The following is a 26,502-nucleotide window of genomic DNA, read 5'->3' as shown; positions in this document are numbered from 1 at the left end:
CCCATATGAACGTAGCATGGCTGAGTTTATTACTGACAACAATATGATTCTTTTGCAGGCTTTTTGCATCTTATATCAGCTACCTTATTCCGACAGCACAAGTATTTGACCAGGCGCGATGGAGCGAGAGCAGATAACAGCTAAAACCTTACTTACTCTGACACCCGCCCTGTATCCATGGAGAAAAGTGCGACGGAGAGACGTGACCCGCCCTTCTCTTTGCACCAGATTGACATTTAGTTGCCGGCGGAAGTCTTTCACCAATTATTGCGCGCTCACACAGACACACGTTTGATTTAGCAACCTCTCAGGTGAAATGCCAGTCTAGGGACTTAAAAGTCATTATGTACTTGAGGCTGCTCCTCCAGGCAAGCGCATAAATGAACAAATAAGATCAATCTCCATTCGGCTGACTTGAAATAATTGCCTATTTGTCACAATTAATTTCAGAGCTTTGACTCAAGACCCCTTGATATTGATATTGAATTTCCCATTATTACATACCTGAAAAGCTGCTCATTAAATGGAGCCGAATCCGAAGAATTAGTCTGTGCGTTAAATGGATGATGAAAAGGGTCAGGGCGGGCGGGGATCATTTCTCTGTCTGTTTGAGTGGGGAGAGGTGAAGCGCTGCCGACGCTGGAAGTTAATGTGCAGAGGAGACACGACTCCACCTGTGTCGTGTCACAAACGTGGCTTAACCCCTTGAGCTGTTGGCCCCTCGCGCAGAGTGCGCGCACGCTTCGATTCCCAGCGCTCGCTCTCCTTCCTCTCTAGCAAGGCTCATGCGTTTGAGCCAGTGTATATGTGGGAATGTTTGTGTATGTATAAGGTGCATGTGTATGCGCAGTATGTATAAAGGGTAATCCTCTCTTGGACAGGGACCAGGGGAGGCGAGGCATTCATCTTCACAGGAACTAATCACCTGATCCCGCCTGCTGTTTACAGAGGCAGTCTCGCCAGCCAAAATCAAATGCAAAGCCCATGTTAATTGCCTTAATGCTGCTTCCCTGTCAACCATGGCTTGGCAGCAGCCCCCAGCGCTAGGCCACAAAATGAATTCTTTTCACTTGTTCAATGAATACCAAAGACGAAAGCTGCGAGGGGGTGTGGGGGTTCTTGCTCTTCAGGATTGAAAAGCAGAAACCCATTTTTACCCTGTGATATTTTGATCTGAGGAGAGCAGAGGAGAGATATGGGAGGGTAAATGAAAGTGGGGGCGGGTTCATTGTGGAGCGGGGGAGAGGGCAGGGAGTTCAGGTCATTATTGCGCCAGAACCATTAGTTTTGCCCAGGTCCAGTGTGTCAGAGATGGTAATTGAGTCTGTCTCTGTGCAGCCTGCTGTAATGAGAGGCTGCAGGCCTAAGATTTGACTAATTTCTTTTATGCCCAGGACGATATGTCAGCCTGGCCATCCCGTGCCTAATGACTCCAGATACTTAATGAAGGATTGGTGGGGTTTCCAGAGACTTGGATGGAGCTTTATATTCGTGTACTTCAGAAGTTAGTGCCCTCTGGAGACTCGTGTAATGACACTCCAAGGCTTCTGATGTCCTGACGGTGTGCTACTGATCAAAAGCAGTAACGTGTAATAGCAATTATATGTATCTGTATTTGCGTGTGTATTTTTGACAAATACGTACATTTTCTATTGATTCCTGATCAGTTGTTCTTCCATGGCGGAGAGTTACCATGTCACATATGTTTCTTATCAAATGAGGAGAAGATGCCATACTAACTAGTCGGCCAATTTGCAAAGATGTTAACAGCCAGTCTTGGATGTTCATGAATCAAGACAGTCATTGTAAAGATAATTATCACTTATTTGATGCAAGTGATGGTAATATTGAGTAAAGTTATTTATCTTCACTCCAATGTGTGTTGATTAATTTGAGGTATACCAATGGAAAGTTGGCTAAATGCACATATATGCAAAAAAAAAGAAGTCATATTGTGATTTTTTTGACAGATATTGCGATAATTTTTGCATTTCATTTTAACAGAAAAACGTACAAAAATGATGATGGCATCTCTGTATCATCACAGTGTCTCATTTTTAATAGTAGGTTGTAATACATTTTACCTTTATCCAAAAATTACATCTCCTGCAATTTGGATATTGAGCTTGATCATATCACATTTTTGATAATACCGTAATCGTTCAGCCTTAATGCCCATGCATATTTGCTTAGCTTAATGCTCAGAAAATGGCATGTCCATCACTCCATTCGCCTGACATCAGACTGGTGATCTTTATGATGCAGTTAAATTTCCCAAGTGACATTTCCAAAATGCTAAATGTGCGTTCACTTGGAAAAAAAAAATGTGCACGAAAAAATTGCCGGGTTCCCTCAATAACCACACGCTTTCGTAGATGCCTTGACCTGCTGCAGTTGAAAATGTCTTATACAGAAAGTAGTCAAGCTGGTAAACATCACATTTCACCCTCGTGTGATTCTCATCTCCACCGTGTCCGCCATGGGTCAGGAGCTCATCTGTCCTGAAGGAACAGCACAGCGGCTGATTATGATGGATTATGATAGATTCCTCCTTGACTGACCTCTGCAGCCAGTCACACATTCTTCACTGCACTTGCACGCACACTCACACGTAGACACTCATAAATCTACGGCCACAGAAAGTGTAAACACAGACGCATACATGCTGCAGGAGTGTCCACGCTTGCGCAGACACTTGCATGTCCACGTTGCAATGGGAAGGCACACTCACCCAAGGCCAGACATGCATGCATGCATGATTAACCACACAATGCATCCTAAGACCGTGCAGTGCCGTGCAGCGCTGCTTGTAACCGACCCTCTTGCAGGTTAGCTCAGATCAGTACCGCTGACACTCTTGAACCAAACCCAATTAACTGACCGCAAACTCACATGAAAGCAAATAAAACCACCGGAAAAGAAAAAAGAAAAGAAAAAAAAGAGTGGGAGCTGCTTTCAGAGGAGGCCATTTGTTTTCATTTGGTTTGGTGTCTTTACCGGTGCCGTGCAGAGCACTTTGAGCAGTGTGTCTCTGTCAGACCAGCCACCTCCACCTCTGCCCCCTCCCACCACCACCCCCGCTTCCATTACCACCGATGGTGCTGTTGCAGCTGTGGCGAAGAGAAATGAGGCTGATGGCGCTAACCGCTGGTGCAGACTGATGCACGTCCAGTCACCTGGTCAGCAGAAGCGCTGCTGATTGCATTTGAAGCAGAGCAAAGGCCGTTAGAAACAAAAGGGGGCGGAATGATGTCAGGAGTAGGTGGCGCTATTGACACAGGTGGAAGCTATAGAGGTGACAAGAAGCTACAGTGTGACATGAGTGTATGTGTGATATGTTACGCAGTGAGAAGGACATGGCTGTCCATCGCAACATGGACGTATTTTCTTTTCAGCCATTACCATGACAACATGGAGGTCCAGGCCTCAGTGTGTGAGCTTGTGCAAGAGAATCACAGACTAGTGCGGCAGAGGGGAGGTGAAGCGGGATGCAGCGGGCTCACCGGCAAAGACATATTAAGCGGCAACCAGGAGGCGCAATGGGGGGCCGTCGGCACTGCGGCCGTGTCGAGCATAGAGTTAGACGAACAGCAGCAGCCAAGCACATGAAACGCACAGTACAACACCCAAATGACCATCTCCCACGCCGTCCGCAAGAGAAGAGCTGGACAGAGATTATGAAAGAGTGAGATGTGCCCCTGCTGTGAACTCGTCACCCCGACCGTAATTACCAGCTGGGAAGAAATTGGTCACCTAGCACTCTCGTGACCTTCCTCGTCACCGCTCATGTCTTCCCCTGTCACGTTGCTTCTATGTCTAAGTTGGCCTTTTACTGATAGCGCATGAGGCTGAAGTCTTATTGGAATGACCTTTAGTTACAACATCAGCTGCCACGGCGGGAACTATTCGTACACCCTCTACCTTTTATGCCGAGGTCTGTTTGACTTATTACCATTTTGACTCATTACCATTCGGTTGAGTAGATATTATATTATGCGGAGAAAAAGAGAAAGAGGAGACAGACGTGGAGACGGAGAGAGCGCAGGCGAGGGCCACTGGCACTCTTTTACCTCATCTGCATTCTGTCGTAATAAACACTCCCGTTGTAATGCCCCCGCCATCCCCCCTTTGCCCTTTCTCCTTAATGTAGCGTCTCTCTCTCTCCCTGCCTTTATGTCTTCTCCCTCTCACCTTGTGCTCTCCCTTTCTGTTCCTCTATCGCTCTCTTTGCCCCGGTGTTTTTGGCAGATACAGTTCATTCCCTCTGCTTTTCAACCCCTGCAGTGACTCCATGGCCTGGCTACACAATTAGGAGCTCATTACTTGCTAATACACAGACTAGAAGAAGACAGACAAAGGCAGCCTTTTTTTTTTTCGTCGAGCGCTCCCTCTCCTTCCATCATTTTATCTCTGTCTCTCCCCGGGCGCTTTCTGAGTAAAAGGGTGCTATTTCTCTTCCTCCTCTTCCCCACTCCTCCCATCACACCCTCTGCACCAGCACATCTTCTGCACGGTGCATAATGAGCCCGCGTGTGCTAAGCAGAATTAATAGTTCAATTTCCATCCCTTAAACATTTGTTTTTATGAAATTAAATGTACTCTCAGCTCTCACACCTATGACATTTGAGTTTTTGCACGCCGTTTTCCGGCTCATTTAACATCTGATGAGCTTAACTCCTCTATAAATTTAGTTGACCTTACGTAAGCAACGTCTGTTTTTACAAAAAGAAAAAAAAGATGGATATCCTCCTCCTGTCACGTCCAGAGCTCGGTGCGCTGGAAGGACACAGGAAACCACAAGTCTCACAGGTGTAACATAAGGTCAGCCCAGGCAGCCTCCCTCTGTGCCACTGTCTGCATCGTTTCTCACTATCTGGCTGGCTCTGCGGAAATGCCAAATTGCTCAGCAAGGGGTCTGGCGGCGTAGCAGCGGATGAAGGGTGTGCGCTGTTTACCGGTGTGCTCTGCGACAGTCGACTGCATGATGAAAGAGACGCAGGGGAGTGTTGACATTTAGTTTTGTGCCGGTGACGGGCCAATGTGTGGAATCAGAATTAATGGGATAGATGTGTTTGTTTGACGGGAGGAGCTTCCTCCTCGGGAGTGATGGGGAATTCAAGTCCAGGAGAAGATATTTGTCTGGCTGGCTTCGTGCGTACGTGTGCGTGCATCTCTCTGTTCGTACGTTCTTTTTTTTAATGTCTTTTTTAGCCGAACAAGACAGCTTTTTTGTTGTGTTTGAGCGGTGAGCAGCTTGCCCACTGTGCAAACATCTAAATCTCATTTCAGTCCCCCCCCCCCCTCCCCATCTCCATCAGCTCCTCCTCTCTGTGAAGGTAATCCCAAGGTGATGTTAATAGGCTGGGATGCTGTTGAAAATGCTACTGTCATCTCTTAGAGGATTAGATGGACAATTACTTGACTGAAGCTCAAGCCAAGTGGTTAAGAGAAAAGTGCAACAAAAATAACTTTTCTGAAAGTGCCTCATTCCGCCACCGCCCGAGCAAGCTTTTGTTTTTTCGCTGAATTTTATATCCTCAATATTGAGCATGCATCGTAATGCATCGATGTTCTGATCTCCATTTTAATTTGACCGCGGATGAGCTCACAAACAGCCAAAATAAACTGACGCTGTGGGATTATGGGCTCAGTGTGATCTGTGATCCCAGATCATTGAGAGACCAGTGCGTGATTAATAGGGCCTTGTTTCGCTGAGCCGGCCTCATTTGGCCAGTCACCGTTCCAAAGATCCAAAGGCAGTAAGAAGGCAGTCATTGCGAGGCTTATTTGATAAAGGAGAGGCTGCTAAGCGAATACATAATAACAAGGCAGAGGCTAATGAAACAATCAGCGTTGTGCTCATGTCGCCGCAGAGCCGCGCGTGTGCTCGCCTGCTTGCGAAGTGTGCATCTTTATGTTTCCATTAACCTTTACGTGTCCATACGTTCGAACGCAGAAACACTGTAGCTGCAGGGGAGTGATTACTCCAGCAGACAGCTGTTAGTTAAGTATTACAAACACATCCACCGCGCAGCCGCTGCTTTCAGCTCCATTCAGAGAAACTTTTTCACATTTGTCAAGCCAAGAGCGTATGTGTGCGTGCTTTATTTTGTAAAACCAAGCGGCGGATCAAGGGAAGTTTTCAATCCAAACATGCAGATGGAGACTGTATGCAGATATTGCGCATTCTAAATTATACTTCCATACACTCCCTTAGTAATATAATATTGATAGAAATTATTCATTTTCTTAGCTTTATTGCATAGTGTGTTCTGTCTGTGAAATATGCACACCTATAAAAATATAAAAATCACAGTTTCTCTCTCCAACATTGTCTTCAAGCTGGTACTCTCTCTCTCTGTTTCTCTCTCTCGCTCTACACACTCCTCGTACTATTTCAGCCCACAGATGCACTATCAATAATGCAGCCTCTTTAACAAGGCCGAGGCTTTTAAGAGGGTCTGTCTGTGCCCCTCCCTTCTCCATGCCTGCTAGTCGCTGGGTGGCCACACGCTGCTGGAATAAAGGTTCGGTTTTTTTTTAATGAAGCCAAAAATAAACTCCCTGTTCACAGGCATTTTATACTTTATTCATATCGTTATAAAGGCTCTTCCTTCTGAACTTCGCAAATGGCAGAAAGCACTTAATGCTGGTAGGGCACGAGGTCGCTGTCTCATCTGGGAAGGAAGGAACTGAGCACTGACTGCATAGCTAAAATGAGATGAGAGTTAAAGCAAGAAGAAAACACAGCCGCTGTATTGCTGTGAAGCTCATGTTGTTCTTGAGCATATATTGTTTGCATTTCTGGACAGACAACAGAAGGCTTGGCAGGCTCTGCAAACCCCCGACAGCTTCATGCATCTTCTCAGGCTAAACCCATGTGATGCACGAGCGTGTGTGCGTTTGTATTAGTTGCAAGGGGGTCTTGAGGAAATGGAGGCTGTTTTCTGAAAATCACGGCGATCCCTCAGTGTCTGTGATGATGTCATGAGCTTAAAGAGGTTCAAACCTCCCCTTCACTCGCTTAAAGCAGTGCTGTGTTTGATGGGAGTCCAAGAGAGCAGATCCGATGGAGAAAAACAAAAATAACTTGTGTATAATGAACACTCCGAGATAATGACTGCGCTGGGCTGATGCCATATTATCCTCGTTTTCAGACGGGCATTACACAAAGAAGGATGAAATGCCAGTGATGGATTTTAATTTTTTTTTTTAAGGCCATTAACGCAGTATGACTGTTGCCAAGCCTTTACAGTTCTCATGCTGCACTTTATAGTTAACGTACTGTCAATGCGTGCCATTTATGTTGCATACAAAGGAAGAATTATATTACTTGAGGCTTCTCCATTTTTTAAGTTCACTTCCTGTATCGTCTCCTGCCTTCTTCTAAATACAATTTTGATCACAGCACAAACTGCGAGCTATAGCGAGACGCTATAGAAGAGCATGTTTTGCACATCAGAAGACTTGGCTTATATTCTGTCTTCCTTCCTTGAGGAATTTCCTCTGACTTTCTGTTCCTATTCCATTAAACAGCAAATGCTAAGTCCTGAAGCCAAACAATTGCCTCGTTATCTGCTGCACGATGGATGACGACTAATCCTGCTTTAGGCTGTAGAGAGGACAAGCTTGTGGTCCATTGTTTGTTCCTCTCCAGATGCATGCAGGGGGATTGGGCCGATGCCCCCACCTGTGAGTGTTAACCAGCGCTGTGGCTGATCCTGCTGAGAAGGAACCGCTCTCTCCTCGTGAGCGATAGACAGCAGTGGGTTTTGGGATGCCCTTGGATTCCTTTCGCCACGGCGGTGAAGTCAGCTGGCAGCAATCAGCCTGGTTGTCTTGATGTGGTCACGACAGGAGGTTTTCATTTTGGCCACGCATAAGCGTTAACCCTTTTCTGCTGTTGCCGTTTTACAAGTTGGGGTTTCTTTTTTCTCATTTTTCTCTTTTTATAGTTTTGAGCTTGGACTGAAAATGAAGAAGAGACTGATTTATACTTAGCTAAGCCCCCAAAATCTTTCAAAATGCAAATGTGGAGGCATCTTCAGGCGCAGCGGCATGCCGCGTCACACCCTACATGTGTCGCGTCGCCGGTCTGATGATACTCTGCTCTGAACACAGCAACTAGCTGACACAGCTGCTCAGACCACACGTATCATTTTCAAAGATCTAGTTAAGCGTATGTGGTCTGTGGTTGATTCAGATTCATGTGTGGGTTGAGAAATTCACTCTTTCATTAACATCAGTTTCCTCATGATGGTGCATGTGTGCAGAAATCTTCATGTCGTTTGCGCAGACAAATGTGTGATACGAGTATTTCAAGTGTCATGTGAAATGTGGGAAAGGGCAATATTGCTACCTCACAGACTTTAGTGACGGAGGAGGATTCTTAAACATCATTTTGCTCTCTGCAGCAGCTACCATGCTTCTTTTGTTTTACTTTCTTTCTCAGTATGCCTCCCCCACTCTGTCGATATCTCCCTCTGTGTGCTGTGCATATGCACAGCACACAGAGAAACAACATGTATGAATGCATTAGATATTTCCATTTCACAGGAATGCTCTACTTCTGTGTCAAACACAGAAGAGGAAATATTCAAACTGGTATGTAATGGTGCTGTACCAATAAACCAGTTTCAAAGGAAAAAGTCAATTCCCGCACGCATGTGTCACCTCTGCACTGATTTATTTAAAAAAAAAAGATTTTCAAGACATATCAATTATAAAGTGGCACAGTGCTTAAATACAACACATAACTGCATGACAGTCCACAGCTGTGCTGAAGGCGTGATCACATACAACTGCCCATTCACTCAACTGTCAAACCATACATATCTATAATCCTTTTGATGTTACATAAAAGGAAAATTCACTTTATTGGTATATACATATAGTCCAAGTCTGCAATACAGTATGTACTTGCCCCATGGGGTCCTCCAACTTTAAAGCGATCCATGTTCAAATACACAAACCCTGTACAAGCCAAAATACATTTTCAGGAGGACAGGCCCACCCAAAAAGTAGAGGAAAACAGATAAATGAAGAAAAAAAAGTGTGGGCATCTAACCATGACCTATCTAGACTAGTTCAGGCCTACAGTGTGCCAAAAAGTCAGTGAAGACAAAGACAGTGGCTACGGTGCATGTGGGACAGGGTATTCCAAATGGTAAAGTTCCTAAAACATAACATAAGTTTTAAACATTCGTTTTCTTTATCAGCACTATTACACCCTTATTGCATCAGCACACCCTACAATAAGAATGTTTTATTATATAAGCCTGTCAAAAGTCGTGTCCCTGGATACTCACTAAATGTAGCTGCGCGCAGTGTATCAAACTGATTATATAGCATAGATAAGAGAGTTTAGCAAACTGACAAGCTCTGAAGCCAAGCCAAGGCAAGAATTTATAGATGCCTGATGTCGGTGTTTGTCCTCACTGTGTGGCCTGTGCATTAAACAGCACCACACAAATCATAAACACAACCAGCAGCAGAGAAGTGCACTGAAAAATCAACACAGCTTCAGCTGCTCCTCTTGACCTCCTCAGTGAACACAACAAGTGATGCGGACCAGATCAACATGTCTCCATTACAGCTCCAATCCCCTAAAAAAAACGCCCGCAGCTTCAGATGCGATTAAAACTGTCAAACCATGCTGCGCTGGAACCGCATCACATTCTCATTTTCTCACTTTTGGGTTAATGAAAATCGGGATTACATAACAAACTGTATGCCCACAGCTGTCACTGCGAATAAAGCTATGAAGTGGCCCCGAGGCAAAGATGATTTGGTCGCACTGCTGTTCGTGTGGTAGGGTGACCAGCTAGTTTTAATACTGAGATCTTGTGATGTGGTGACAGTCAGCTGTTCAGCAATCTTATATAAAGCACTTAATTTGGAAGCGAAGATTGAGGTGAGTGTTATCATCCAAACAGCGAGATTTAAACAAGCTCTTGGTTTTGGGGAGCTGCTCACAGGTTTAACTTTGACCCACTGCGCCTGCCACAGTTTCAGAACGATTGTGCACGATTTTATCGGACGCTTCAGCTGAATGCGCTTTTGTTTTCACCTCCACATACGCGCTTTCATACAACTGGGTAAATCTGGGATTTGTTTAAAACCTGTCTGGTCGTGGGATTACTCGTGTCGGTTGCCACGCCGGCCTCTGTTGTAAAGCTGCAGCTACTGGTGCTGCTGTGTCCCGAGCTGTGTCGATGAATTCAAAAGGCTAAAAGCGGAATGCAGATGTACAAAAATGCTCATTTTTAAGGATTAAGTCACGCTTGGTGTTTGCGTTGTCACGTCGGCGTCAGGCGTGCAGCAGAAGAACACAGAACTCTAATATCCACGTTCCAGCAGAGGCTCTGGCAGGAAGACTGACTCACATCAACGCCTTGGCTATTTACCCCTTGTGCGAATTCTGGAGTGCACTCCACATTAAAAGCTACAATGAAAGACATGTCCTGCATATCGAGTGCGCCATTGAGTGCCATTAAAAGAGCGGGGATAAGGGAACGCAGCATTGCACGTAATTGTTGCAGCTTGATGGCTTATTGCATTGCAGTGGGTAATTATTTTGATTTACAGTGTAGCAAGACAATTGGAGAAATCCATTGTGCGCCACCATTAATCACACACAAATTTAGTTTCAAGTTCCTTCCCCCATAATATAGCCTGATATTTGGCTACTGCTGGATCACTAGTGTACTTTGGAGAAATATTGAAGGTTGAGGGAAGGATTGTGTGCAGCTATTGGATGTTGAGGTCAGCCCTGCCAACAGAGAAGCCTCCATCACATACAGTGCATATTGTTCTTACAGTTGTACACTGAATGCCACATCCACTCCCAGTGACTCAGCGCCAGTTATTTTGTACCACTGTGTTTCTGGACTTAATGATTATTCAGAATGCGAACTGTAAAAATCCCTGCAGAGGCGTTCGGTCCACCTTGTTCCCTGTGGTTTATTTCTAAAGCATGTATCCACTTTCTTCATTAAAAAAAAACAGTATGAGAACTTTTGATTTACCTCCCCCTCGTGCCGCGCTTTTATTCCGCTCATTACCATTTCCTCTATCCGTCTATACTCACTTTCTTTCAAACGCCCCTCATTCCATGGAAGTTTCTTTAATTTTTTTTTCTTGCCAGGATAATGAGTCACAAAGATTACTGTAATGGCCGATACAATTAATCACTCAAAGGACCACAATCAGATTCCTCCTGTGACACACAAGGGCTGGGGGTTTCACTTCCAAATCTTATAGATCTGAAAATACATATAAAATAGATGTAATGACATGTTATAGAACAGCAGACCTACACCAACAAAAGGCCTTTGGTTCTTTTGTGTGAGTTTGTTTATGTTTAGTCTTATTTGGCTTCTTGTCAACAACTTTTCCTTTTGCATTTTTCTAAAGCCTAATTGTATTCATAATCTGCTTTTGTTTTGTCTATTATTCATCAGGTACTTACCCTCTGTTGTGGATTTTATGGGGATTTGGTAATTGATTCGTATGAGTGAGCACAGCTTGCATTTGTTGATGTGAAATGTTTTGTATTAATGATGATCGAACTTCACGTCCCTTCTCAGAGCTGCTTTCTTCTCATTTTAGAATCGTTTGTGATGGAGGCTGCTTTCTCTTTGGCTCGGGTCCTCATTTAGCATTGCTGTTGTGGACATGACGGCGCGGTCGACGCCACAGACAAAGTACCGACATAGCAGGTGCTGAAGCTCGTGCCCCCTCCCCCTCGAACACACACGTTCACAGTTTCCATGGCTAAAAAAACGGCTGAACAACGGCTGATAGAGGCAGTCCTAATATCACATTATTCGGGCTTTACTGTCTTTTTCCATGCATGGCTGCTCTTTTCTCTATCCATCCCCATTAAGGCCTTGCTAGCTCTGTTGCTCTGTGCTCATTTGTGTGTGTGTGTGTGTGTGTGTGTGTGTGTGTGTGTGTGTGTGTGTGTGTGTCTGTCTGTCTGTCTGTCTGTCTGTCTGTCTGTTTGTAAGGGGGTTTTTAATTGGTGCAGACCAGGTTCTTTGCACTTGTGCTTATTCATATTGGACGCTTCAGTGAGCAGAGGGAACAGGGTGGAGAGTCTTCCTGTCTCTGGGAAGCTTTTTCTTTCTGCACCACACACACATACACACTTTCCACTACTTTTAGGCTGCATAGACTTGCCATAACCATTAATGATAAATTTGATAATTTAATGACTTGTGTTGTCCCTACAAAAAACAAGTAAACAGATTTATGTCCTCACAACATTAGGAATACACGTCGACACTCAGAGACAATTAAGGAGACGGCCAAATCACCTCCACCCCTCAGTTTGTTCAGCCAGCCCATTACAATTTGTGTGTAATTGAAAAGAACGTTTCTAACCTTGAGCCTGAGGAGACGTTTTTTACTCGGAGCGAGGCCGTATCAATCCCCTCCTCCCTTCTCCTCCAACACGAGCAGACCTTGCCGTCAACGTTTGTGTTGACATTATCAGGCTGTAGCGTAGCTTCGCTTGCTCTTTCACAGCTTCCAGGAGGATTTAACATATCTCACTGGAGCCTGTTTTGCAGAGTGTGGCGCATTATTGAGGACAAAAAGGCTACGTTAAGGGATGGTTGATTTTGTTTTCCTCTGGGGAGCTCAACAGCTCCCCTCTCTAAACATTCAATTGTCATACTTCTCCCATAAGCCTCGGAGGCCTTACTCCTACAGGAGCTTACGTAGTACACAAAGACAGCCCGATCAATTTCCAGGTGCTGTTTCAATCCAGAGCTGCACCTCTCACCCGGGGCTAATCAATGCAGGTCAGATACCTAAGCTCGCTGAGGAAGATGGGGTTAAAGCAGTAACAGCCAAGCCAATAGTCATTTCAGATATAGATTTATATCACTGACCTTTCATGCGCAGAGCACAGGGAATAGAAGTTGCTTAGGGTGACTATTTCTCGGACTGTGAGGGCAGAAAATGATGTTACTGTCCACCTCTCTGTTTCTCTTTTTTTATTACCCCTCTACCATTTTCCCTTAAACCTGCTTCAGCTGCATCCTAATATCCCTTCCCCTCCCATTTGTTCCCCTTCATCTCTTCGTCTTTGTCTCTCCTTTTCCTCAGTGAGTCGACTGTCTTTACCTGCTTTCCCTGTGTACTCTTGTCTTGCCTCCTCATAGCATCTTTTTTTGGTTTCTCTCGCCCACCACGCAGTACTTTTCTCTATCTCCCTGCTGAGTGTTGTAGCAGCACTTACTGTGGTGCCTCCAATAGCATAACCCAAAGTCCAGACGCACCCAGAGGGGTCTTATAGGGGACGCCATCTATGCACTTTAAGGTTTATTAAATTTTCAATTGGCTCTGTCGAGAGTATTATAGATTTTATTACCAAATTAGCTGTCCAGCGTTGGGGCGGCATGCTGACATTTGGTATAAAAATATTCATAAGACCTGCAGGGAGACAGCTGCAGATGTGGGTGGCTGGACTGTAAGCTGGTTTGCGCGGCCTGTCTTTGCATACGAGTACGGCTTAGGCCGCACCGAAGTCTCCAGGCTGCCATTTTCACAATCATTATGTATGAAGTGTAGCCATGGAAAATCCTGGAATGACAGTTGGAAGCTTGCCATTTATGCGTTCTCTGGATTCTTGCTCGTTCAAACGGGCAACTGTGGTCAAAGATATTGAATAATTGACAACCCTTTTAAAAGATTATGGGGACTTGTTCCCCTTTTCAATTCCAATTATGCAAAAAGTAATCACCTTTTAGAATAATGTAAAGATCCTATACTCCGGAGAACCAGGCCCATCCGCAACATTTTAATGCCGTGATTTTATTTGAATTCGGAATGAGTTTGATGTTTTTTTCTTGCTTTAACCCAGAAATGCCTGTTTTGATTAAAGGTGCCTCAAGGAGTTTTCTTGTAGAATAAAATTATTCTAAACATTCAGTGTTACTCACCCGACAAACATATTGGATGCATTTCAATCGTCAGAAACATGTGCACAGCCATTCTTGTCCATGTTTTACATCCTGCTTCGTTTACATCTACAACTTTGTTTGCTAGCTTGCTGTTGTCGTCTTCCTTCGCCTGAGCAGGCACAATACTACATTTCACTGTGCGTTACCACCACTGCCATGCTAACTTGTGCAAACGAAACCTGCTTGTAGGAACATGGCACCGTAGCAGTACAAGTGGTCAAAAACTACATGGGATACTTTAAAAAGTGTGTTTCCTTTATTGTTGCTTCTCTTGGATGTTTGACCTTCACCGTGCAGAATGATTTATGTGCAGAGTTTAATACTCGCAGGCTGCTTTCACATTAAGCTGCTGGAGGGGCAACGTTTCTCAGCGCTAAGATTAACACACACACACGTACAAGCAGGACGTTCGACATCATAACAGCCGTCTGGAGGCCAAATGTGGTCCAATATGCAACTTAAGGAAGTGTGACGTGCACCATGGAAACCTCCTACAGTGAAGTGGGAGAGGTGAGACATATTTGCATATCGTAGATGTGGATTTTTAATGAAAGAGAGATGGTAGATGTGAGTTTTTATGTGTCTTGAAACATGATTGAAGAGGATTTTAAAACTTATATCTGTTTAACTCTACTGCACACAATGTTCACGTGGCAGCTGTGCACATATTGCATGCCACTTATGACTCAATAAGGAAAGATTGCATGAGGAACGATTTTTCCGTCAGAAAATATTCCAAATGTAATTTCAGTATTATTCGGGACCATAGGGAAATTAGACTTGTGTTTATGCTGGGAGTTCTTTTTTATTTCATATTCTAATTGGGGAAATAGAGGTGCACTCTACAGTACCAGTTCAGCGGCTGAGCTAAAATGGGGATCGAGGGGAAGAATTTCACCCAGAGTGAACCAGCAAAAGGAAGGAGGAAAGATTCTAGCCCTCTATGATTTAGCAGTCTAAATAGGGCCTTAGGGGCCGCAGACATGATGGAGGGTTGCAAAGGGTGGAAGATGGGTGTGCAGAGGCAAGGATAGTATAGTCAATATTTACCCTGAGTAATTGGTCTACGCTTCCCCCAGCAAGATACACAGGCGTCCAGCGTCATCCCTGCCTCATCCCCTCCAGTTCTCCCTCGCACACCCACTGTGTGACCACAGTCGTGCACAGCAGTGCTGTGCAGCTGTGCACAATGCCCCGTGGCTGTCCAATCATAATAGTTAAAAGCGGATGGGATGAGCGAGTGAGTACACACTGTCATGTCCATTAAAATTCTCCGGGTCACCTTGTTGGAGTGTGGCAGTGCCCACAGAGAGCTGTGGCGACGTATTATTCTGTTAACAAGCTCACAGAGCAGGCTGTAATGAGCTGTGTAGCCACACTTACTGCGGCAATGAGGTGGGCCCGTTCGTTACCTCGACGGTAAACCGCTGTAAAGTATTCAGGCTTATTACCGCATCGACAGAATGACAAGGGTGTAGCAATGAGATGCGCTGAGCCTGCCAGGAGAGGAGCTCGCAACCTGGATGCAAGAAGCGATGCAAAGGGTTTGCCACTGGCTGTGTCAGGGGCTCATGGGAAAAGATGAGCTGTCCGTCAACCTCCTTTCTTCATTCGTTTTGCCCGTTAACACACGCTCTCTCCTCTCTCTCTCTCTCTCTCTCTTGTGCTCTCAAAGCAAATCTCCAATTAACCTGCGCTTCCCACACTGCCAGCTCTTGGAAGTCATTTGACATCAGCGGCCTACGCTTGTTTTGCGTGGGCCTGAACGGACATTAACGTGGCATTTTGAGTGCACCTAATCAAGAAGTGCACACAGTACGGCTGCAGCAGGAAGTCAGATAGAGCTGGTCAACAGGCGTAGCTCAGGATTTGTGCATGTTTACCTTTTATATGGGACACAAACTTGTTCTGGTAACTAAGTATATCAAAAAGATGAGAACAAATGTGAGCTTTGTAACAGTATTGTCATTGGTGAAAAATAGCTAAATTAGTAGTCTGACAGAAAAACTCCACACTCTTCATTTACACCTTCTGATGAAGCTCTGTGTCTGCTCTGAACGAGCAGAACAAACAAGGAGGAGAGGGGAAGAGCCAGGGGAGGCCGTGTGAAGATGCTGGTGTTTTCTCAGACAGATAGCAAAGAAAAGTTGACATTTGACAGCTGTTTATATATCCTAGAGGCTCGCCGTGGTACCAAATCACCGGTGCTGTCGACAAGAAACGGCCTCTGCAGCACCATCAGGATTGGTGTCGTTCTGTTTCATGAAATGTTACACCACCCAGGTGAAACTTAAACTAAGAGGCAGACACGAAAAGTCCATGTGTTTTGCAAAGGTAGTCGTCACTAATATGTCGAGCGATTTTCATTGCATGTCTTCATCAGCAGTTGCTTCCCACCACTGAGAGAAATGATGGTTGAAATGCTTCCCGTCCTCATAAATTGCAAGAGGCTTTTCTCTTCATCCCTCACTTCCGCTTTTCTATATTGCAAGAGACAAAAGAGGGGTTTGCATCATCCCCACAGAGGAAAAGAAGGGTCGTGCTGTCTCATTTGAGAGAGGATCCATACATGCTCTCCACAACCTGCTGCAGTCAGGGCGGCGGGAGAAGGATGATGTAAGCGCAGATGATTTCTACGTGTCAGTTACTCAGCTGTACTCTGGGAACCAGCTTCATCTTTTAAATGAATATCAACGAACGGCGTTGAACCTGCGAGCTCTGGTTATGAATTCACAAGCATTCAGAGGTCAAACCTTTCGGTTTGTGTTGGAGTACAACGGATCCCTCAGTAATGAATACTGGCTCGCTGAGAACGCGTGCCTGTAATGATTAAGCGGAGGAAACAAACCCTGTTTCTTCTGCACAAAGTGAATTCATTTGTCTGATGTATTGTGAAATACTGGACGAAGCTGCACTGTTGTAGGATGTTTAATCCCTTTGCATCCCCATAGAATATGTTGAAATGGTCATATTATATGTGCCATTTGGAGAATGTTAACATTGATCTAAATAAGTCAACACGGACATTAGCATGTGTCACAACCGGCCTCTAACAGTGAGTTTTACATTTAATAAGCCACCAGGCATTGCAGGAAACGTGCTAACTGATTGAGAGGTGACAACAGGTGAGTGCTGAATGATATTTTTAGATGAGGTTTATAGAAAGTCTCATATTTGAGTCAGTTGAGTCATTAGATATCCCTGCCAGTGTAAGATAGAGGCCAAAGTATAGCCGTTCACCTGCTGTAGTGAAGATAATATGGGTTGTGGAAGTACAATGTGACCCAATCAGTCACTTTACTGGTGGCTTTACTGTTGGGGTGAGTCACTCTGGAGAATGACTGTTGATATTCTCTGAATTTGAAATTCAGTGAACATCACCTCACGGTCCGCTAGCTGTCTGTTCTGTGTGTGCGCCACGACCCTGGCTCTGTAAATGGGAAACAAACAAAGCCATACGGCACTCTCCCAGCCAATCAGCGACAGGTGGCGTTTGTGCCCGCGCACGAGGCGAGAGGACGGGGCCGGGAGATGTGGGGGTGCGAGAGGGGTGATTGCGAAAAAGGAGATCGACAGTCTTTTCTCCAGAATGACTCCACCTTCATCCACGCTGTCACGGGAGGCGTAGAGGTCCACACCTCCTGCATCCCGCGTGACGAGGAGGCCCATCGGCCGAACCCAGCTCCAAACAGCTCCAGCGATGCAGATCAAAGCGCCCCCCGTCTGTCCGGAACTCCTCATTACTGCCCTGTAGTTTTGTTTACGAGCTAAACCACTCACTGCATAGTGTCAAACCTCAGCCAAAAGGCCATGTTTCACATTCCAGCCCATTATGCCGCAGCTGCACTGCGTCAACTTGAAATGGGCCGAACTCGTCCAGGGCACCCTCCTTCTTCCGGGTGCATTTATTTGTGGTCTGCGTGTGTTCAAGGCTTGGTGTTTGTGTCCTTATCTGTCCAATTGTGATACTGCCCTGCTCTAAACGGACACTTGCGCTCTTAATGCTGTTAACACTGAGTGACCTCCTCTGCTTTCCAAAGAGAGCCTTTAATATCTCCAGGGGTTGGAGATAACAGCATTCTCTCATTTTGACTGCGGCGATGAATATCCCTGTACCTGTTTACTTTCTTCATGGAGTGAGGTTCTAACAGTCTGCTGTCTTTCTCTTCCTCCTCTCCCGTGTCATTCTATCTGTTTTCCAATCAGAGAGCCAGCTGCTCCCGGGGAATAACTTCACCACCGAGTGCAACATCCCCGGGAACTTCATGTGCGGAGATGGGAAGTGCGTCCCGGGTGGGTGGCAGTGTGACGGACTGCCCGACTGCTTTGACAAGAGCGACGAGAAAGGCTGTCGTAAGTCCGGTTAAAACTCCATTATCAAATCCTTTTTTTTTTAGCCTTTTTAGAGTCTCATCATGTCTCCTCAACTCCTGAACTCCTCTCGCTGTCTCATATCTCAGTTGTACTTCAGCTCCTGTTCCTATTCATAGAACCATAAGGGCCATTTAAACCTAATTCTCTGCCAACTTAGACCAACTTCCCTCCTCAATCCTCGCCTCTCTCCCCCCGCAGCGCGTGCCCCTCCTCCCCCCCTAGACCCTCGGCCCCAGTTTAGCACCGGGGCAGAACTTAATACCATCAAAGCAAAGGCCGATTACTACTGCTCGCAGGAATAGCAGCGCATGCATAATTCTACTGTAAGGCCACAGTAATGGTTCAGTTTTGATCCTCACTTTTAGTGGGCTTTGATCTTTCTGGTCTGCCGCTCCTCCTCTTCCCCCTCCCGCCTCAGCCAGAGCTCCACGCAAAGATGGGATTGCTGATGAAGATTGACTTTGAGGCCCTGCCACGCTGAATGGAAACCCCCATCTCCAGATATATTCATCTCTTTAACTGTCTCCCGTTTCCACTCCTCTCCGGGCCCTCCCTCTGTATCTCGTCTGATTATCCCCGGCTTTTGGCTTGCTATTTGCTTCACAGGGGCTTGTTTTCAATTAGAAAAAGCATAACCCTCTTCTTGCAGAGATTCCTTTTCTTTTTTTTGTTTTTTTGGTTTTTTTTTTAACCCAGCTAATTCCCTGCCAAAAACAAAATCACATATGGTTTATCCTCCGTTCTGTCACCTCTCTCATTTTCTTCTTTTCTCCTCCTCCAGCAGTCGCTTCGCTCACTGTTCTCTCTCGCTGGCAGCTCAGGGAAAAGGCAAACTACTCTTGACAAAGTTGTGTCCCACGGCATGCCGGCGCACACATACAGAGCCAACAAGCTTTGCAGTCACTGGGCCTCTTCGTTTGTAATGTCTCTGTCATTCTAAGTTATATATACATGTGTCCTAGACTGTATTCTTAAGTACACTTTTACTACTGACATCCCCTTCACTTAAAAAAAAAGTCTGTTGCATTAATAAACTGCTCAAACGGATGAGTTCTGTGTCCCAGATTCTCATCACTCAATGGCCTTAAACTGTCACGGCTTTCAGACCTGCAAAAATAATATTCCGATGCTGTTGGACTAATTGCATCAGAGTGAGATGCATCGAGCCTTCCTCTTTCAACTAATCACGCAGTTCATGTGTCAGTCTGTTACATCCACAATCAAATTGAAGTGCAAGCACTCGAACATTCAAGTGCATTCACCTTGAACCTGCAGATAAGCAAGGTTTTGGGGGTTCATTGTCTATTACTGACACTACATGGTACACTGCTGAAGATAAAAGCTGGAAAAAGTTATCAAAAAGCATCACACTCAGCTTGCCTCTCCGGTTGTCAGAGGTCTATTTGTGTTTGTTGTCGACGTCTACATTATCTGCACTGGCATAAGTGGGCCTTATTATCCTCAAATAGATGGCTAGTTGTCAGTCGATATCTCCGGCGACTGCTTCGCAAAAATCCCCAGACAAGCCTCTGGCTCCATTAGTGGGCTCTGCTGGGACAGACAGACAGACAGAGGGAGGGAGGGAGGGAGGGGGAACCAAGGGAGTTAGGGAAGGAATGGAGGTAGAGAGGAGGCCTCATTATGGTGGCTACAGCAGGAGTTCTGTCTATTATCTGAGGAGAACACAATGCCTGGAAACTTTTAGACTTGCAGCACTGGATTTTCTGCAAGTAGAATGATAATTAGACACCCCCCTCTAAGAGCACACACACACACACTCAGACACACACATTCCCACACATCCACACGGCATACAGTATATATAAGTTAGATTTGCTAACTTGAAAGACAGTTTGTTGACTTTGCTTCTTCTCCTTCTGTCATTCAGCTGCATGAATTTAATTCAGTGCAGACTCTAAAGAAAAATAATAAAAATCTCTGTATTGCTATGAGACTCTTTATCACACAGGGTATCTGCCGATGCCTCCAATCACAGTCACATCAGAGGCAGACCAGTGTTGACCACCACAGGATATTAGATTTCCTCGCATCTGTAACCCGATCAGATGTCTTCTGACATGAGGTTTCGAACAACAAGGGGTTTAATTGTCCATTTAAAACTGTTATGACCACTTTATTTCCTTTCCATTTTTATAGTCAGTTTTAAGTGGCCTGGATCATTAAAGGTCCAGTGTGTAAAACTGAGGGGGATCTACTGGCAGAATATGCAGAAATTGAGTAGAATATTTGTAGAAGTAGTAGAAGTATGTTTTCATTAGTGTAGAGACACCTGAAAATAAGAATCAGCGTGTTTTCGTTACTTAAGAATGAGCTCTTGATATCTGCAGAGGGAGCAGCCATGTTTCTACAGTAGCCCAGAATGGACAATCCAAACACTGCCCCTAGAGAGCGCCTTTTGAATTTTTCATGAGTTTTACAGTTTTGAGTTTTACATCTTCAGGTTCTCCTACACCCTTGGAAAGGGAAGGTCAGGCGAGATGTGTTAAGTTGGTTGCACTCTGCAAACTTACTTAGATGCCACTAAATCCTCCACACTGACCTTTAATGTATAATGTTTTGCTTCCTCTGTTCAGTGTGGACAGTGTGCCTTGCATACATGCATCTTGTAGATACACAATAACTTATTTCTAACATGTATGTGTGAACATGTAGTATTTTGATTTTTACCACACACACTTTCACCAGCAGACAGCTGTGGTTGCAGCGTGTATATCCTGTAAGTGCTGATGTGTCTCCCAATCCAAGGAATAGCTCTGCAGAGCCCGAGGTAAAGGTCACATGTGGCGACATCTCCCCAGTGTCTCATTAATGAGAATTTTGTTTTTGGAAACCGCGTCGCTAACGGGGAAGATGCGAAGGAGAACAAATCAATTTGGACTTGCAAATTACTCGGCCGAACATGTAACAGATCAATTTTCCTTTGGATCTGTACGAAATGTGTAAAAGACAGATTTCGCAACAGCACAAACAAGCAGGCTCACTTTCACATACCGGGGTGCATTGATCCACTCAGTGCAAAAGTGTTTTGCAAGACAGAACCACCCACGCATGAACTTATGATGGCAGATTTGTATTTCTTACCAGCAGTTGTTTTGCCTGGAAAATAAACTTCTTTCTGCCATTTTTTCTGGTTGACCTGACTATATTTTCTTCCGGCACAGTAACCACTGGGCGAGGAAGCTTAGAAGAGAATTATGCAAACCTGGTCTGCTTGCCTCTGTCTTTTATTTATTTGCTTATTGTAGATGTGTCCCAGCCTGCCATGCCTCATTGGCCAGGAATTGTCTCTCGAATGGTCAGGGAATGTTTATTCTCTTCGAGAGGACAGGCTTCTCCCTTCCTCCCAAGCCCCACTGCTCCTCTCTTGTTTGTTTGTTCTTCCGGTCCCCTCTAGCACAAGGGTGAACTTGAGTCATGTAAATACTTTTTGCTGGCTCTTACACTAAATAACAGTCTGGGCTGAGAGGAGAGAGGCAAGATCTCCAACCTGAGTCTTATTGCATTAAAGACGCATCTTATTGTATTACCGTCCTGCTGCGCGAGGCCAGGACCCCCCCACAGACCATTTTTATCAAGTCCAGTTTTTCACGGAGCGTAACCTCTGCTTTGCTCCTCATGAATTTAACTGAATTTCACATGAAAACGTATCAGTAGTTTTTATCGCATCTCCAACATCTTCTCCACGCGGACATTCATGTATGCATATGTGTTGGCACGTTTGAGGGGTCTTCAGGCAATGATTCAGAGACAGGCTGCTGACTAATTCTTCACACAAAGAGGTCAAAAGTACCAGCCCGCTCTCTGGTGTCCATAACGACAGCCTGGGAGGGTGTTAGACGAAATGGATACTGACAGAGGAGAGAAGGAGGAGAGCTGACTGAGCTTACTGGGCCTCAGAGCCAGGATTAGCCTCTTTGCCCTTGTCTGGGCAGAGCATGAGCAGGCGAGAGAGGAGAGATACATGGTGGGGCCGAAAAGGTGAGTGGACATGATGTATAAAGCAAGAAGTGGGGAATCAAAGACGAGGGAGCAGGAATGCAGTTGGGAGGAAGAGACGAGACAGAAGTACATTTCAAAAGAAATGGCTGCTCTGAACAAGCGGTCCTGCAGGCTGAGGCTGTGCGGCGTCTCTGTGTGGAAGAATCCATGTATTCACAATTCTGCACTTAAAAACTTATGCGCGAGTTCAACTTTTATCCAGAGGGGCCATCAGCAGGGCCAGTGGCTCCTCAGGAGCAGCCGTACGAAGGGGCTGCTCATCCATATTCGGCTCAAAATGAAGTTAGCATGTCAGCACGTGTCGAATCAAGGCTAATGTGCTCGTCTTTTCACTTGTTCAACATCAAAAAGACATTGCAGAGGACCAGTTTTTCTGCAGAATGTGTTAGTTTCCAGTCACACGCGGGATGTTCCTGGTTGAGCCCTCCTTTTCTGTAGAGCGGTGGAGATCAAGAAACACCTCAAAGGGGTCGCAGGTTAAATATGAGGGGTCAAACAATGACAAATCAGATGGTTGACACCCAAAAACATCTTCCTTCAATCCAAAATGTCTTCTTTTTTGACTTCTGTCCAGTTCCTTTCTCTGTGAAATACCGAATCATTTGAGCCTTTCAGGCCATGTTTGCAAGAAGAAGTAACACTTCTTCAATTGAAATGTTGAAATCAGAAGCAATAAAATGAACCATTGCTCAATTCATACACTCTGGGGGGTTTAGCTAACTTTAGATGAATACTGCTGCGTGGCTAACATTTCCGAGTTCATGCAGGGAAAATCACTTGAACCGCTCATCAGTCGTCCACATGTTGAACCATGTGATCTGTGCCATGAAGCAAACTGTCTTTATTCCATAAGATTTGAAGCAAAATCTGACGAATGTGTACGTTGTGTGAACTACACACTGCACATGCCAGTGGTGGCTCTAACTCCTGGCCCACTTTCAATCACACAGAGGAAGGGCAGAGAATCGCAGGCTCGCACAAGGGCTGATGTTTTGCCACTTAGTTTAAGTCTATTAATACTTCATAACAACGCAGGATATAACTGTTTGGAGTTTTCATTACCTGATGCACTGCTTATTGATCCGGTTAGCTCCTCACAACAATTAGGAGCAAAATAAATTCTGTTCATTGGATTACTGGAATATTATCACATTATCGCTTACTGCAGAGGCAACGCAGCCAAAGCCTGGAGCAACATCAAGGGTGCTATTTGTTTTTTTGTTGTGCACTGACCTCCATAAAATGCCCACGAGATACCGAGTTCAAAAGAACCGCTAAATGCTTATCAACAACAAAGTTCTCCTCGACAGCAGGGGTGGAAACAGCTAAAAAGGCTCCTGAGACGTATCGGTTATGATTTAGATATCAAGGCTATACACACTGCCAATTCTTTACCAAACCCCACAGTGGGTAGGGAAGGGGTTGCTGAGATTAGGAGCGTGTGTTTATAGTGATAAGAACAATGACCAATGCTCTGACTCGAACACAAAGAGCCACATTCTGCTGACAGATCTGTTTTTACTCTTCTGTTGTCTCCTGTTCGGGCGCCGCTTCATTGTGCAAAGGTGTCCTTTGCTCTGAGAGTGTTTTTTTTTTTTGTGTTCCTGTGTTCAGATAGGAGGACATCATGGAAAAAAAACAAAAAAACAAAACACGGGATTGGAGGATTTTGGGGCACTGGAGGCTGGAGCATGTCTCGGTTCGTGTGGGTTGTTTTCGCCCAGCTCAGGAAAAAAAAAACTTTCAAGAGAGCGAAAAGAAAGTGGAAAGAAAAAACGAAGAGAACGTGGAGCATTAATAGCAGGAAAAGTAAATGGGACTAATTCTGGTGCTTCTCATGTGCGACTGATCTATGAGCTGGTGTAATTAATACCAAGGAACAGGGATGAAATATTGATTAGGGTCTTACATGCAGTCTTTTTTTTCTCTTCCAGTTTTCCCTTTTAGATTGAATGCTATCCTTGCCCGATCAATAGTCACAAATTAGGTAAAATGATTGCTTCAAAGGAATAAGAAATACTGTCTTGTCATTTTACAATACAACGCTGGGCGCCACCAGCTCAGACAAGGCAATTTTAGCAGCGCGCTGCCTTCTGTGATGAATATTGCAGCAGGGTTATTATCCGACAGATCACTCGCTGCTTTTTCACCACACGCCCTTGCCTCCCTCTCCTTTTATGGGGAGTTGTTGAAGTATTGCTGATATTTTGCACGCGCGCTTGCTGTATGGCGAACGAGCCGCACTTGCTTCCTCATCTAGCATTAAGTTTGATGGCTTCGCAGAGCGCCAGTGGCCCGCAAACGCTTGGCCCTCGAGATGAAGGCAGCTGTATAATGTTGCAATGCCTCTTCCTGCACGCAGAAGGTTATTGTATTGTACAACAAGCGTGCCGGCCTTAGACAGTGAAATGTACGGAATGATTATTTTGATCCCCAAGCCCTCTAGACTGAAACTACCCCTGCCCTTCTTGCTTACACCCTGACTCCATTACCTATTGATTTCCTCCCCTCAGAAATGCTCCGCACGGTCAGAGAAACCTTTGAAGTCCTCAGCTGTCTCCACGCTCTCTCGGCCTCTATTCCGTCCCGCTCCCTCTCAGCTGTTTTCTTTCTTATTAGTCTCTTCCACCGGCGCTTCTCCTCTCTCTGTCAATCATGCATGCCCATCACGACCAATCCTACCTGTGCCAAACAAGTTATTCTGCTCTCTTGGGAGGCGAGGAGAGGGAGAAAAGGGGAGAAGTGTATTGAGGGGCGCAGAGGTGCATGTTGGGGAAGAGCAAAGCGTGCTGCTGCTGCAACAGGAGTTCTGCTGTCGGAGTCAGCCTGGCATGAATGCTGAAGCCACGGGGGAGATAAGTCTGGAAAGAAGAGACGAACAGCAGTATTCAGTTTCAACTTCATGTTAGATTATAAAAATGATTTACTCTTAAACTCGAGAATCTACCGCGGTGCTGCACTCCCTGGCCTAGATTTGAACTTGAAATGTTTGGGATTGTTTTGTTGTGAAATCCATGAAAACAAAACAAATGAGGAATGGCTGTTTGGAGAAAGCACGGTACAATATTCTCAATTAAAAATTGTGGAAGAAATCTGAGGCAGATGTGAAGATAGGCAGCTCAGTGTGGTGTGTGCCTGTAATTGTATGCCAGACGGTAAAACAGAGAGATGGGTTTATGCGTGTGTTTTTGTGCCTTGTGCCATCCAACCATGTGTTTTCGGTGTGATCCAGCCACGTTTTTCTGCTAGTGATGGTCTTACCTCAAGGAATCAGCCCCACTGCTAACCTCATTCGTTTTCATTTGCGCTGGGACCAGGTTTGGACGCCATCCAGCCGCCCGCCTGCTTTTCCAAAACAACTTCTACAAACGCTTTGGGAAGAGAAAGGAAATTTGGCACGGAACTGAAGCAGTTCGAACCAAGAAACAGGGCGATGACAGAAGGGATGAAGACTGGAGGAAATGAATGGTTGTAGTTTGCAGCGTGAGACTGAAATGACTCAGCATTACCTGGATCAAGGGCAGCGTTTGAATTTGAACGGTCAAAGTCCCAGACGTGGAATTGAACAGGGCACCGTCACAGGATTATCAAAGGAAGCTTAATAAGTTTGTGTTTTTAACATCTCTTTCGCCCTCAATTTGCTCCCTCTAATTAATTTTTCATCTTCTTGCTCTGAAAACTGCTCAGCTCAGGCTATAACGGGCCACGCATCCCCCAAAATACAGCTAAGCACATTAGCTCTATCCTTCCAACCAGCGCTGTCTCTCCCACCCATGAATTTCCCTTCACGAGCTTGCCCTTCATGTGACTTTTGAGCTAATTTGGAACACAAACACTGGGTCAGATGAATCCTGCCAGCAGTAGAAGTGGTAATGAGGATTCGGGTGAGGGAGGAAGTGAATGAGGAGTCTTAGAGCTGTCCCTCTAACCGAGCCTGCCCAGCACTGAAGAGAGTTGGGCACAAAACAAAAGAATCTAGAAATAGAAGCGAAATCCTGGACATGTAAAATAAATAAAAATAGAGACTAAAGGATGACATTGCCTTTGTTTGTGGCCAGATGAATTTCAGCTTCCCCTCCACCGCAGCATGTTTGTGTATCTTTGCTTTTATGTGTTGCTACAGCTCGAAGCCATG

At 45.2% G+C, this 26,502-nt stretch overlaps 1 protein-coding gene across 1 annotated transcript in view; it reads left to right on the top strand.

The window, feature by feature from the left end:
* Positions 1-26,502, top strand: part of ldlrad3 (low density lipoprotein receptor class A domain containing 3) — a 73,517-nt gene that overhangs the window by 8,316 nt on the left and 38,699 nt on the right. The window contains exon 2 of the mRNA XM_041939350.1: positions 18,180-18,326. Coding sequence (XP_041795284.1) covers positions 18,180-18,326 — 147 coding nt within the window. The remainder of the gene's footprint in view (positions 1-18,179; positions 18,327-26,502) is intronic.

This window comes from Chelmon rostratus, chromosome 6 (assembly GCF_017976325.1).
Source record: "Chelmon rostratus isolate fCheRos1 chromosome 6, fCheRos1.pri, whole genome shotgun sequence".
Classification (NCBI taxonomy): Eukaryota; Metazoa; Chordata; class Actinopteri; order Chaetodontiformes; family Chaetodontidae; genus Chelmon; species Chelmon rostratus.
This window is presented reverse-complemented; position numbering and strand designations above follow the sequence as displayed.